Below are 15,680 nucleotides of genomic sequence, written 5' to 3'. Positions count from 1 at the left end.
ATGGTCACTTCGGGCTTCTTTTTCTAATTCTCTCAGGTGGTAGGTTAGGTGTTTATTTGAGATTTTTCTTGTTTCTTGAGGAAGGCCTGCATTGCTATGAACCTCCCTCTTAGAAATGCTTTTGCTGCATCCTATAGATTTTGTAAGACTGTCTTTTCTTCATCATTTTTATGGAGGCATTTTCTGATTTCCTCTTTATTTTCATTATGACTCATCTGTTTTTCAGTAGCATGTTGTCTCTCATAACCGCATGAAATTGAGTGACAGATGTGGCCTCAACATGTGCCATATATTGACCACATCCTCATACTTTCTTCCATCTCCTCTATGTACCACCAATAAATAAGGATGGTATAAACTATCTGGCTTGAAAAACAGCTCATCAGGCTGAGACTGGAGAAAGATATGCAAACTTGAAAAGTTGGTGTTTCTCCAGCTATAAAAAATGAACAGAAAATAGAGGGAAAATAATAGTGTAATTCCCCTTAGCTGTTTCCTGGGTGCTTACTGGGAGACAGAAAGAACCACAAAATATTCCCTCTCATGAAACTGGAGAAAGGACTTGGAATCTAGTAATAGAAGACTGTCAACCACTCCTTGATTAGAGTAGCTTAACAGTAGAACCTGCAAATCCATCTGAGATAGACCATAAGAATGAGACAAACGCATGTCTAGGCTAGAAAGAGCAAGGGACAACCACAGTTTTCTGTGGATACCTTTGGTACAAAAGAGAATCCTAAGTTTCCTGTAATCTTATAAGAGGCTACAAATGTTAGCTGGGCACATTAGTCAATCCACAAGTCCCCAAGAGGGACCTTGGCATGAATTGTAGAAAAGTCCCTGGGGTGAAGGTCAAAGGACCACTTAGGTCATTAAATTTCATGGAGACCCAGCTGAGCACACCAGCTACCCAGTATGACACACTAAAGCACCAGCACTGTGGTCACCGTGCTAAGAGGGCATTAACAACTAACCACTAATCACTGAACTTTTAGATCACTACCAGCACGAGTCAACATAAAGCTCTCCTGGACTATTTGGATTACCTCCCAGTAGTAACCCAACTGGGCAATCATATACACATATGCACATTCCCCTTCCTACCAACACCATACAAGTTTCTAACACCTTAAGAAATTAGAATCAGGAAGGAATGGAAAGCACTTGAAGGGAAAAGAAGCTTGATTTGTAGAGTTTTAAACTCGACTAATAAAATCTATATTTGTTTAAAGAAACATCAATATGTCTACTAGTCTAAAATAAGTCCTCTGAGCGAGACAAAGCAAGAGTTTCTCTTTTAGAGAAGTCTGTATAGTTATAAAATAAGAGCTTCATTTTCTTTAAAATTTCATTAACTTTTGTGAACTAATCACAACCATGAAGCACCCTATCAGATACTCTGAAAACAAAATGGGCTTTTCCTCAAACTGAACAAAGATAAGAATAAACAAATCTTTAAAATTCTGTAAGAAATTACACTTAGAAATGCATGAATCTAATGGTATCTTAAAAATGTGAAGAAAAAATGATAAAATAATTATCTGTTTAAAAATGGAGCTGAAAAAAATCCTAAATTTGAAGTTACCTCTAAATCTCTTATAAATTTTAGTTTAAGCTTAAAAAATAAACATATAATTTTCCATGGAAATCAAATCAATTTTTCCATCAGATCAAAACTGCAGAAACTATAAATTTTTAACTATTGAGGGTAGGAAAACTTCAGAAATACTTCAAAATGACAGAAGAAGAATTAATTAATTAGGCTGAAATAGCAAATAGCAAGTAGTAGGCTATAATACCAGAAAAATACAGGACATGTAGTTGACAAAAAGTTCAAATATGTTTCAACTGCCTGATGAGGATAACCCAAAGCAAATGCAAAATAATATATAATTAATAATACACCTACAAGTTCATGTAGTATTTCTAGGAAGAGCCAATCAGGACTGTGATGGCATAGTAAATATGAGTAACAATGAAAAAAACTGAGACTCTTTGGTATGGAAAAATAAAGATTTAGTAATGGACATAATATCTAACATCTATCTTCCAACAGACAAAGAGCTATTTCATGGGCACACGGAGAGGAAATCAGGCTTATCCTATTTGACTTATAGGCATTTGAGAATAGAACTTGTTACAGTCAGTGGTAGGTTTTGGTGATAGATTTTTATCTAAAACAGTAAAAATATTCTAACAACAAAAACTGTTGAAGTTGTCTTGTATGGTACGGAGCTCCCATCACTCTAAGTACTTAAAAAGAAGTAGTAGTACATACTCAAAGGTAACAACTGAGAGGAAAATCCACACACTGGATATAGAGGAGTAGTAGTACATACTTAAAGGTAACAAAGAGGAAAATCCACACACTGGATATAGAGGACAAGGTTAGATGGCTCTAGACTTCCTTGTCTGGACAATCCCATGAATGGAGGAGCCTGGTAGGCTGCAGTCCATGGGGTTGCTAAGAGTTGGACAAGACTGAACGACTTCACTTTGACTTTTCACTTTCATGCATTGGAGAAGGAAATGGCAACCCACTCCAGTGTTCTTGCCTGGAGAATCCCAAGGACGGGGGAGCCTGGTGGGCTGCCATCCATGGGGTCGCACAGAGTCGGACACGACTGAAGCAACTTAGCAGCAGCAGCAGCAGCAGGCTGACTTCAATTTTATTAATCCTTGATTTCATTAAGCAATATAGCTTTCCATAGATAAAATAACGAATAAAAAATGTTTGAAATGAGTTCTCAAGCCATTTCTTTTTGTCTAAAATTTTAAGACTTTGTTTTCAACTTTTTGAATATTATGATCAAATCTGCTCTTGTTATAGAGAAGGTGACCAAGGATGAAATTACAGGGAAACCAATGATTTGAACAGTTTCATTAAGGGAAACATTCTCAAGCTCAAAGGCCTGCAGGAGTCAGGTATTGTAAATTATTGATGTGAGTAGGGAATTTTCTCCTCCACTTTTGAAACATATCTGCTGCTGCTGCTAAGTCACTTCAGTCGTGTCCGACTCTGTGTGACCCCATAGACGGAAGCCCACCAGGCTCCCCCGTCCCTAGGATTCTCCAGGCAAGAGTCTGGAGTGGATTGCCATTTCCTTCTCCAATGTGTGAAAGAAAAGTGAAAGGGAAGTCACTCAGTCGTGTCCGACTCTTAGCGACCCCATGGACTGCAGCCTACCAGGCTCCTCCGTCCATGGGATTTTCCAGGCAAAAGTACTGGAGTGGGGTGCCATCGCCTTCTCCATTGAAACATATCACTCTCTTGAATAATATTTTGTTTTCCCAGTTTTGGTAACAAACATGATATCTTACCAAAGTAATTGCTGACTGGTGTCATGATCCCAGTGTATCAGACCATGCATGTGTTTGTGCTCAGGGGCTGACTTTCTTCATATAGAACTGAGGAATCCAAGTTTCTTCCATTTTGTGGTTCTCAAGACCTCAGATATTCTAAGACAACCTTTAAAAGGGAAAAAGAGTGAAGAGAGCCTATTTCCTTTTTTTTCTTAAATATCTTCTCCAAATTAAAAGAAAGAAAGAAGAAGCCTTTGTTCGTGAGCTCATTAGACAATGAGAGTGGCTGGGGAAGGAGGGAAGGCTAACTGAGGTCTGAAGAAGGAGTTGTCCTATCCTACTCACCTGAGCTTCATTCTGGTTATCACTTCAAACTGGTTGTCCACATGTCTGTCTTTTCCACAGGAAGAAAGGAAAGAGCCTGTGTTTCATTTATCCTCCTTACTAGCAATGCTCATAGCTTCTCAATAACTTTCAATAGCATGAGTTTGAATTTGTTGGGGGAAAAAAGGCCACTCAAGAATGAAACCCATTACTTCACTTTCATTCCATCAATAAGAATTTTTCTTATCACCTGGATAAAAAGGAGACCGTAAAATGTAGTACCTGGTTTAAAAAGCCATTTTCCAATGGCAACTTTACTCTATGAGAGATTACAAATTACTGTTTTTGCCAAATATCCATACAAAATTTTTTTCTCCATTATGAGAAAATCAATTGTCAATTATCAATCAATAATGATAAATAGCTACTGAAAGTAGGCCTCACTGAAATGGCTTGGACTGTGGCACACTGGAAAATACACACAACCATCATTCCGCCCATTAAAACGGATAACTGCACAAGGTCCTAGGTGATTCCATTAAGTGCCTGCCAAATAGTAGGCATGTAGGAAATATTTGTTGGCTATATGAAAAAATGCAGGATAAAAAGGTCCTAGATTAGCAGACTTCCTGATTTTTTAAAAGAAAACAAAAGTTTAAATTTTTATATAAAAATTTATATACTGAATTTTAAATTCCGAACTAAAAAGAACTCTTGCTAGATAAACAAAAGACTTTTGTGCCACAAGTGTACCATGGGCAACTAATTTTCAAGCTTTGTATAACAGGTGCACAGAGATTTTCAAAAGTGCTCTAAACATTTTTAAACTATTTTCCCTGTTCAAACGATAATAATTTATTAAAATTAGATTAGTAATAATATTTGTTTGTTCAAAACATTCTTCCTGAGAATGTACAATCTCCTCATGGTTAGAATAGTTGAGAACATTATCTTGTAGACACGAATATTTGCTAAGGTGTAATTTTAAACTCTGATGAGGATGAAACAATGGAACATAAACCAGAAGATTGCTTCCCAGTTTAATTTTATGCTTGATTAAAGATGACGGAAGTACTGGAAAGACAGGGGAAACTACATGAAATAGAAATGAACAAGAGTCTGCAAAGTCTCTGCAGGCGATTTGATATTGGCAGGTTTCCACAGGGGCAGTTTACCAGTTCTTGCTTGTTTTACCAATAGGGAATCTTTCTGGTTTGTTTCTCAATATTTTTCATAAGCTAAATGTGACATTTTCTTTCTCCTCTAAGGCTGTCTCATCAAATTTTTTCTGAATCAGAGGTATCCCCAGGGCTTTTTCCAAAAATGGAAACTGTGAAATTAATTATTTTAAGAATCAACCATGTGAATTACTTATTTTGTCACCAAGATGGCTCACATTGGACTCAGTACTAATTCTATCCTTGCTGAGCATTCAAGTTTGGCTTGAATTGGTCTAAACACAGTTTAGCTACTCTAAACTGCTTAACCAGTCTTTCTTTCTAAGGAAAAAAAAGGGGGGGGTTCCATTTGGAACTTGTCAGTCACAAGTAAAACACCACCAACAAAAATAGTTTCTTAAAGGAGAAAAAAAAAAGTATTATATCATCTAGTTTTAGAGACTCCAAACAGCAGTAGCAAAAATATCTACTTACCTTTCCATTTTCCTAAGTTTACCTGGTGCATATGTTTACCTGGGACTTCCCTGGTGGCTCAGATGGCAAAGCGTCTGCCTACAATGTGGGAGACCTGGGTTCGATCCCTGGGTCAGGAAGATCCCCTGGAGAAGGAAACGGCAACCCACTCCAGTATTCTTGCCTGGAGAATCCCATGGACGGAGGAGCCTGGTAGGCTCCATGGGGTCGCAAAGAGTCAGACATGATGAGCGACTTAACTTTCTTATGTTTACCTGGGCATCCAAGCAAGTATTAGTAGGTGCTGGTAAGAGACTTAATACCTTTGACATTCGTTCAATTAGTGCCAGTGAGGGTCTACTGATATCCCAAGCAAGTTATGGGGGAGTAGGCAAAACTCTGCACCCAACAGACACAAGTCCCTGCTCCACAGAGTTCAGAGTCTCATGAAGATGGTAGATACTGGCAGGTATGCCACAGCCTGATAATAACAGTCCCTGGGAGCACCCAGAAGCCCCATAGGAGTCCCACACCCAGATCTCTTTGTTATCGGAAGTCCAGATAAACCTCTTCATGAAAGTGAAAGTGTTCATTCTCAGTCCTGTCCAACTCTTTGAAGCCTCATAGACTGTAGCCTGCAAGGCTCCTCAGTCCATGGGATTTCCCAGGCAAGAGTACTAAAGTGGATCACCATTCCCTTCTCCAGGTGATCTTCCCAACCCTAGAATCAAACCCAGGTCTCCCACATTACAGACAGGTTCTTTACTATCTGAACCACCAGGAAAGCCCTCCTCTTCATGAGGAATATGTGGATAGTGACTACAGCAGCTTCAACAAGCTTGCAGACCTATCATTGAAATTTCAGATTACATAACAGAGGAAATCCTAGTTTAGCCTAAGCCTTTCGTTTTAGAAAAAAAAGAAGGCACTTTCTAACGTTGACCAATATACCTACTATTTTCACTTTCTATATCTTTCCTCAGTCTCCTAAGCTCCCCAGTTAGAAATAATCACCTCCTCCTTTTCATTCCCATGGAATTTTGTAGGTAAATCTCTAGCAAAATCTACCTTATTTTATCCAATTAAGATATCATCTATTAAAACTCTTGATTTCAGAAATATGAAATTCAAGGTGGGAAGCGGGGTATGCATTTTAGAATAAGCAAAATGTGGTATTATTTTCTGACTTAGTGTTTCAGCTGTATGCATACTTATCTTATCTCCACTGACAGATTTCAGCTTCCTCAAGGGCTGACCATGGCTAATCATTTTCTATCAGTTCAGTTCAGTCACTCAGTCATGTGCAACTCTTTGTGACCCCATGAATCACACAGCATGCCAGGCCTCCCTGTCCATCAACAACTCCCGGAGTTCATGCAAACTCATGTCCATCAAGTCAGTGATGCCATCCAGCCATCTCATCCTCTGTCGTCCCCTTCTCCTCCTGCCCCCAATCCCTTCCAGAATCAGGGTCTTTTCCAATGAGTCAACTCTTCGCATGAGGTGGCCAAAGTACTGGAGTTTCAGCTTCAGCATCAGTCCTTCCAATGGACACCCAAGACCAATCTCCTTTAGGATGGACTGGTTGGATCTCCTCGCAGTCCAAGGGACCCTCAAGAGTCTTCTCCAATACCACAGTTCAAAAGCATCAATTCTTCGGCACTCAGCTTTCTTCACAGTCCAACTCTCACATCCATATATGACCACAGGAAAAACCATAGCCTTGACTAGATGGACCTTTGTTGGCAAAGTAATATCTCTGCTTTTCAATATACTATCTAGGTTGATCATTACTTTCCTTCCAAGGAGCAAGTGTCTTTTAATTTCATGGCTTCAGTCACCATCTGCAGTGATTTTGGAGCCCCAAAAAATAAAAGTCTGACACTGTTTCCACTGTTTGCCCATCTATTTGCCATGAAGTGATGGGACCAGATGCCATGATCTTAGTTTTCTGAATGTGAGCTTTAAGCCAACTTTTTCACTCTCCTCTTTCACTTTCATCAAGAGGCTTTTTAGTTGCTCTTCACTTTCTGCCATAAGGGTGGTGTCATCTGCATATTTGAGGTTATTGATATTTCTCCTGGCAATCTTGTTTCCAGCTTGTGCTTTTGTATACTCTAATGCAAAAGTTCAGCACTTTGCACATTGCAGGAACCCAAAAGGGACGACAGAGGATGAGATGGCTGGATGGCCTCACTGACTCGATGGACGTGAGTCTGAGTGAACTCCGGGAGTTGGTGATGGACAGAGAGGCCTGGCATGCTGCGATTCATGGGGTCTCAAAGAGTTGGACACGACTGAGCGACTGAACTAAACTGAACTGAAAGCATATTTGAAAAATATTAAAGAACTGATTTATCAAGTGGACCTGACAGGATCAACGTTTCCTGATTCTCAATCTGGTGTTCTTTCTACTAAGCAATACCATAATCAACCCTTAAGAGGAGGTCAATAGAACTTTAATATAAAATAATAATCATAAAAATGCTAATATAATACTTATAAAATACCAATACCTTGTGTGGCCAGTATTGTAAATGCTATTCTTATCTTTCAATGCTCAAACAGCCAGATGTCCTAGATATTTTTATGTTCCTCACTTTTATCCTCTCAGCCCACTTTTCCACTCTGGCCTCCCCTCAGCCACATTACTTGTCTCTTGTTTTTTACCAGTGCTTGGTGCCTCTACTGAGTGGGATGCCAGGGGTATCTCTCTTAGTCACACTGATGCCTGCACAAACTTGGAAGTTCAAGGAGGTACACCCTCTAGGGCAACAACTGCTGACTAATGGCACCAGGGAGCTAATAGATAAACCCCCTTTCTCAGGGAGATGACCCTGAACTATCTTTTACTGCTTCACAAGAAGGACCCATTAGAATCTCAGATCATCTTCTACATGCTCACTCATGATCCCTTGGACCAACCTGTTTTATTCCTTCCACTTCCCGATTCTAGAGATCTAATGAAGTCTGAGAATTACTTTCCAAACTAAACCATCCACACATAATCCTTCTTCTCAGACTCAGTATTTTGGGAGAGCCCAAGCTAAAATTCCTGTGAGAGATAGCTGCACTGTTAATAGCCTAGCGTTCAGATGAAAAAAGGAAAGCACAGAAAGGTTACATCAAATGCTCAAGGTCCTACAGGCAGTAAATGTTGTAGATGGGATTTGAATCCAGGGAATCTGATACCAGTCCATACCTTTAAATACTTAAGCTTCTCTTTCTTTATAGGAAATGAAGCTTAAAATATTTTCTGCCTAATTAGTTATAATTTGTTATGATGCTACAATGTTGTATAATTGTATAATATGTTACAATATTATATAATTGCTTCATTATCAAATACTGCAGGGTATTAATACTTATTAAGCATCTACCTGCTTTATGTGAGGTATTTTATATTATCTTGCTATTTCTCAAAATACTTTGAATCCTTAATATTTTAAAAATTCATTTTACATGTAAGAATATTACAAAATTTAAGTAACCTGCCAAAGTCACAGAGCTGGTAAGGGCTAGAACCAGGAACGCAACCCTCTCATCTATTTGTTTAACAAATAAGCATTGAGCACCCACAGTATGCCAGGCACTGTTCTGGTAGCTAGGGATATACTACAGGCCCCTGTCTTTTGTCCTGATAGAGGATCTACACAATAATTGAAACAAATAAACAAGAATTCACTGGGTCGTGATAATTTACTTAAAGAAAATAAAACAGGGATTGACAAAGTGAAGAGTCCTGATGCCAAGGGGACACCTAGAAGTTTCTCAACTTTGGCACTACTAACACTTTGGAACTGATAATTCTTTATTATGGGGGATCATCCTGTGCATTGTAGGATGTTTAGCAGTATTATAGGATGCCAACAGCCCTCCCCAAGTCCTTACTGCCAAAATGTCTCAAGATACTTCAGACAGTCTTCTGGAGGGTAAAATCACCCCTGATTGAGAACCACTGACCTAGAGTGAAATTTTCCGGGTGAGATTAGGCTTAGTATGTGTGAAAAGCAAAAGAAATTCATAGTAAATAAGGAGGAGAGTGGCAGGAGATGAGCTTACAAAAGTAGGTGGAAACCCCACAAAGCAAGGGCTTTTAGGCAAGGGGAAATACTTCTGATTTTATATTAGGTTCCTCTTGCCTAGTCTGACTTACAAATGCTGTTGTTGTTATTGTTGAAGAGCCAGTTATCCTGTCCCTCTTTATTTTTCAAGAGCTCTTAATAACTTTCAAGCCTTGCCATTCTCTACCCTGAGTTTCACACCATCCAAGTTCTGTGAGCTGCCTTCATTTGTCCTGTGTGGCATTCTCTTAAAAGTCCTTAGGGTTTGGCTTTTCAATTGCACTTGTGTCTTTTCATTCCTTGGTGTCTTTTCCATGTGATTCTTTGCCTAGAACACAAAGCCCTGCTTTTCCTGCCTGGAAAACTCCTAGTCACGCTTTAAAAGCCAATTCAAGTATCCGCTTCTCCAAGATACCTCCCCTTGCATCCCTTCCCAGATGCAAATACCATAGCATATATGGTGGTGCATTATCCTCCTTTACATCTGAATCAAGTTCTTCACTCCCACAGCAACTTCCCCAAGGGTATGAGACAGATCTTGAAAGTGAAAGTGAAGTCGTTTAGTCCTGTAGGACTCTGCGACCCCATGGACTGCAGCCTACCAGACTCCTCCGTCCATGGGATTCTCCAGGCAAGAATACTGGAGTGGGTTACCATTTCCTTCTCCAGGGGATCTTCCCGACCCAGGGATCAAACCCAGGTCTCCTGCATTGGAGGCAGATGCTTTAACCTCTGAGCCACCAGGGAAGCCCATGAGACAAATCTTGGTCAGCTTTAATTCTCAAATAACTATCCAGTGTGTAGCATGCAGATAGAAGGTTCGTTCCTCTGTCAAAAATTTATGTTACTATTCTGAGCCCTCTTCCAAAACATAAGAATACTACTTAAGAAAACTTGTTTTTTAAGAAATGTATTCTCAACTTTTTCTGTACTGAATACTGATTGGTACATTTATTTGAATAAAACAGACAGATCACATATACACACTCACTAAAATTTAGTAACTTAGAAAATATACCTTTAAAGTTATAGTAGTTAGAATGTCATTCCTTCAAGAGAACTACCTACCACATAAGTACACTTTTAACTTTATGCTGGGTAGATCAAGGGCCAAAAATAATAAACATGAGGATCATAATCACTGAGAGGGAGCAGTGCACTCCAGTTGTGACTGATAAGTTTAAAATCTTCTCTCATCCCACCCTGTAAGCATTAGGACATGTCCCACCCTGCAAGGATTAGGATCCAATCATCTGGAGTAAATAGATCAAGGAGTTTGTAAGCCATGGGTCCCATAAAATTTCCTCTCACAAATGCATTGTTATAATAAATGTCTTCAAAGCCAATGGTGTTGATTTTATATGTATTCATATAGTCAATGAAAAGACTGAGAAAAGAGAAAGCAGCAATAAAAATCTGCCACTACATGAATCCAACTGTAAGCAATGTGCTGATCTGTAAACTTGGCTGAGTAAAAGTGAAATACTGGACTAATGAAAAAGATAGTTACAAAAACCAACTCTTGAATCCAAAGCTAAGCTAAATAAGAACAAGATTCTAATTTCATTTAGCACTGTGTTTTGCACATAAAAGACATTTAATAAATCACTGCTAGGTGCATTAATATGCTTTGCCACACATCTGTTTTCCTAATATTAAAATATCTGATACATTATGCTCTTTTCACATGATTCACAAAGTTTGAACTCTGGCAAAACAACAAACCTAGGCAGAAGTTTGATTAGTTCATTCCAGGGAAAAAAAGGAAACCAAAGTGTGTGGTACACTTGCTTTTCAATGAAACCATTAAAAAAGATTTCTCAATCCCCTTTTTCTTCATTCTTCTGCTTTAATACATGAACCAAAAACTCAAATGGACAAGGTAGAGCTGAGCATGAACCTCTCTTTTAGTATTTGCCAACAGGAATAAAAGAGCCAAAAGGAACCCAAAACACTGTTCTGTGTTCTCTTCGATACCACTCATCACAGTTACTGTCATCACATAATATTTATTGCAGTTGACCCTGGGACTACCATGAGAAGGTCATTTTTCAAAATTATTCTAGCTGCCACTTCTAACCAACAGCAAACTTACCTAAGATAAAGATGTGATTCCACTGGGCCCACTTTGTATTATCAACCAGGGAAGCATTATAATTGGAGACAGATTACAGTTAACTCAGGAAATTCTCTGTGTTAATCCCTTAAAATAATAATACTGAGTTGGAAGGAGTGGCTTCCTATTTTTATTTTAAAAGAGAAAAGAAATAAGAAAGAAAAAGTTATGACCTTTTCATTTTTAAAAGACAAGTTACAGTAATTGGTTTGGTTTTATTTTTGCACCAACCGTACCAGTTGTTTGAGGTGAAGTGTATATTCAAATAATTTAACAGTATGGGAAAAAATCCACCTGTCAATGCAGGAAACATGGGCTGGATCCCTGATCCAAGACTATCCCATATTCCATGGAGGGACCAAGCCTGTGTGTCATAACCACTGAGCCAGCGCTCCACAACGAGAGAAGCCACTGCAATGAGAACCTCAAGCACCACAGCTAGAGAGTAACCTCCACCCCAGTCAGCAGCAACGAAGACCCAGCACAACCACAAGTAAATAAATTAAGCTTACAAACAATTTTAACAGTATGTATGTGTAAAAACAGCCTAAGTATCAGTCTCCAAAAGCTTTTAGAAAACTACTATTGCCCTTCAAAAGAACTGTCCATGTTTAACTTCTCAAAAAATCAAAGGAAGCAATTACCCTCCACGCTGTATATCACAAACTATTTCCCCACATCTTTAGCTATTATTATTTTATTTTTCATAATAATCCAAATAAGCATACCTTCAAAGTTGCTTTTATGTAAATGACTTTCTTCTTTTTTCACTTTCTTCCACTGTCCCCTTCCAATTAGTCCCCAAGATTGTGCAGGATTGTTGTTCCCTAAAACGGCTATCGCACTGTTTGCTATCCTCGTATTTCTTCTACAACCTAGCTTTCCCTCCATCAAGACCTGGAGTCTGGAGTCCCTTCTTCAATGGAAGTTGGCCTTCGCGACAGGTGACGCCCTGTCACTTACAAAGCTCAGTCACAAAAGCCAATCCACGTCCCCTTTTGTTCTCTTGCTCTGCATGCTACTGGAAGTCAGTCTCTGTGCTGGAAGCAAGCCCGAGCAACCCGTGGATAGACTCATTTGAAGGGGAATCAAAGCTCTCGGGCTCTCGACTCTACAGGTGCCTGAGGCGAGCCGGAGCCATGCAAACCGCTTTCACCTCCAGGGGTCGCGAGGACAAGAAGCAAAATGGCCGCGGGACGAGGTCGCGGCTAGTTACCGCGAGAAGCCCCGGGAACACCTGCAGAAAACACCTGACGGGCTTCTACACGCGGAAAGAGCTGCAGACGAAGGCAGTCACCGAGACCCCAGCAGTTCCTCAAGGAGGCGCGGAAGCTGCTTCAGAAGGAGCACCACCAGTTTTACTTGATGATCCTGACAGAGGAGGCAAGGGAGCTGCGCTGGTTCGTATGGCAGAGACAGAGTCAGCGCAGCAAGACTGTCTCAACCTCAGTCACTGGCCCTGGCATGAGTCTGAGGAGAAGCCAGAAGTCATCCTGGAGATGCAGGCCTCACCCTCACCCAGAAAGCCCTCGCTCTCCCAGCAGATCTCTCCCGCGGCCTTGCTGCACACACAGCCACAAACAGGTCAACAGGAAACATTCCAGGACTTCACCAAGACGCCGCCACTGCCTTTCATACCCTCAAGCGCCAGCGCTGAAGGACAGGCAAAGCCGGCACTGCTGGAAGTGAGACCGGAGGCCAGGCCGCGCCCAAACCATGCTTCGAGAGCCAGACCCGTCTGCCTAGCTGTCGCTGTCACTCTGCGCCGCACTGATCGATGACCCTTCTGCCCAAGGTCAGGATGCAGAACTCCTTGGGCCTAGGGCTTGGACCCGAGAAGAAGCAGGCAGCTCAGAGCTGGCTTACCCTGAGAGGAGCCTTCAGAGCCAGTTTTGGGGCATCTTCCCAAATGTATACCCCACCGGGCCCTCATGAAATTTGTGAAACTTAAACTAAAACTTTTTTTTTTTTTAACAAACGCCCTCAGCCTCAGTCCTTGCTAAGCTTCAGAGTGACAGTCAACACCTATCTGACACGGACATGTGAGTAACCCATCTTAAAAGTAGATCCTTCAGATCTCTTTGAGGCCATCTGGCTGATGCCAGCCATGGATCAGACAGGCCATTCCCACTGAGGTCTAGCCAAATTGCATAATTTAAGCAAAATCAGTAATTGTTTGTCTTTTAACCCATTAAATTTGGAGGTAGTCTGTTATGCAACAGTAGATAACTGATACATCCTCCCTAATGTGTGTCTATCTTTACACTCCCATTGTCAATGTCCTAAATTCAGGTTCTCATCGCTTGCCTAGTGTATTACAATAGCTGATTTTTTTTCCTTCCCTCTAGTATTCTTGCCTGGAAAATCCCATGGGCAGAGGAGCCTGGTAGGCTGCAGTCCATGGGGTGGCTAAGAGTGGGACTCCACTGAGCGACTTCACTTTCACTTTTCACTTTCATGCACTGGAGAAGGAAATGGCAACCCACTCCAATGTTCTGGCCTGGAGAATCCCAGGGACGGGGGAGCCTGGTTGGCTGCCGTCCATGGGGTCGCACAGAGTCGGACATGACTGAAGTGATTTAGCAGTAGCAGCCTCTCCCTGGTTGATTTTCATTTCCACAATCCATCATCTATCTTGCTTCCTCACATCTTATTTATATAGTGTGTGTATTCCCCCAAATCAGGAAAAGTTCAAACTGTGATCTGAGTTTTCAGCATCTATCTCTGATTCTGAATTTGAGTTATCTGTTAGAATTACCCAAGGAATTTTTTAAATCAATGCCTGAGACTCAACTCAGAGATTTTTATTCAGTTGGTTTACAGTGGGAACTATTCATTGGTATTTCTTAAAGCTCTTCAGATATTCTAAAGGGCACCCAAAGTGAGAACTACTGAAGCCACTGGGAGTGGTGGGTGTAATGAGAACAGGGCCAACACCAATATTCAAGATACAAGTAAAGGATTTGGAAAACACTGATCCAGAGTTTTAAAAGTAGGAGGAAAAAGCAGAGTTTTAAAATATCAAGAAAGAAAAATGACTGGAAAGTAGACAATAGAAATGTCAGGATACCAAGCATGGTTAAAACATTTATGAATTTCTCTTGTGTTATTTTATTATAATAAAATGATTAATACAGTCCTGATAGGCTAAGTTAACTCCAGAGCTGAGAAGGAACTCACATGAATCCATTAGGACATGATTTCATTCATATCTTTGTATATTTACCAACGCTATCATAATATATTGAGTGCCTACTGTTTGTCATTCATGGTAGAGAATGAACAACACAAAATTCTTGCCCTAAAGGAGCATTTTTTCAAATTGAGTGTGACAAAAAATAAGCAAGTGCATAATGTGTCAGAAGTTGGTAAATAATATGAAGAAAAGTAAAGAAGGGAAAGGGGAAAAGGAACACTAGGGCAGGAGTAGGGGATGGAATGTGGAGAGTATTTTTTAAAGGGGTCAGAAAAGGCTTCACTGGTAAAGTTTCCTTTGAGCAAAGACCTGAATGAAGTGAAGAAGCCAGTCATGTAAATGAATACCTGATGGTGCAGCGACAGAACAAAGAGCAAGTGAGAGCATGCTTGAGGATTATAAGGTACAGCAAGGAGGCCAGTGCAGCCAGGATGAAGGTAGTAGGACATGAGGTCGAAGAAATAACAGGAGAAAAAATAAGGGTTTTAGGAGTGGATAGGAGAAACTGTGACAGGTAGTGGTTCTTTATCTTACTTCAGAATCACCAAGAGAGACTTTCAAAATACCCATGCCCAGTCCACACCCTCAGAGATCTGTTTGAATTTAAGAAGGAACTCAGACAACAGCAGTTTTCAAATGCTCCCAGTTTATTGAGAATAATTACTGTAATGATTTATATGGATTATAAGTCACTTAAATTCTATAGATTTGCTCTGAGTGAGATGAAAAAGTCATTGAAGGGTTTTAATGAGAGAAGAGGCAAGATCAATATTTCAATTAGTTCATCCTAGCTGCTCTATGGAGAAAACACTACAGGGCAAGGAAGGACCCATTCAGACCACCTGTCACTATTTTGAACATTTTCTTTAGTGAACATGCATAGCTTTTGTATTAATAACAGAAATTCACATTTAAAAGCATCTAAAAATATATCGAAGGGCTACATATTAATAAGCAGAGTATTACATTCTCTATTATTAACCCATTCTTCCAGATGTCTTTCTCAAGGAAAAATTTTCATGACAGGTAGTGAGTGGATTTTATAT

At 40.1% G+C, this 15,680-nt stretch overlaps 1 protein-coding gene across 2 annotated transcripts in view; it reads right to left on the bottom strand.

The window, feature by feature from the left end:
- The window catches only part of ANGPT1 (angiopoietin 1), a 471,938-nt gene extending 459,318 nt beyond the window's left edge, over positions 1-12,620 (bottom strand). For both annotated transcript variants that reach the window (XM_059893126.1, XM_059893127.1), the window contains exon 1: positions 12,167-12,620. In XM_059893126.1, coding sequence (XP_059749109.1) covers positions 12,167-12,329 — 163 coding nt within the window. In that variant the 5' untranslated portion in view covers positions 12,330-12,620. The remainder of the gene's footprint in view (positions 1-12,166) is intronic.
- Between the last annotated feature and the right edge of the window lie 3,060 nt (positions 12,621-15,680).

The sequence above is a fragment of the Bos taurus genome, chromosome 14, assembly GCF_002263795.3.
Source record: "Bos taurus isolate L1 Dominette 01449 registration number 42190680 breed Hereford chromosome 14, ARS-UCD2.0, whole genome shotgun sequence".
NCBI lineage: Eukaryota > Metazoa > Chordata > Mammalia > Artiodactyla > Bovidae > Bos > Bos taurus.
The sequence above is the reverse complement of the archived record's forward strand: the minus strand, read 5'-3'. Positions and strand labels throughout refer to the sequence as shown.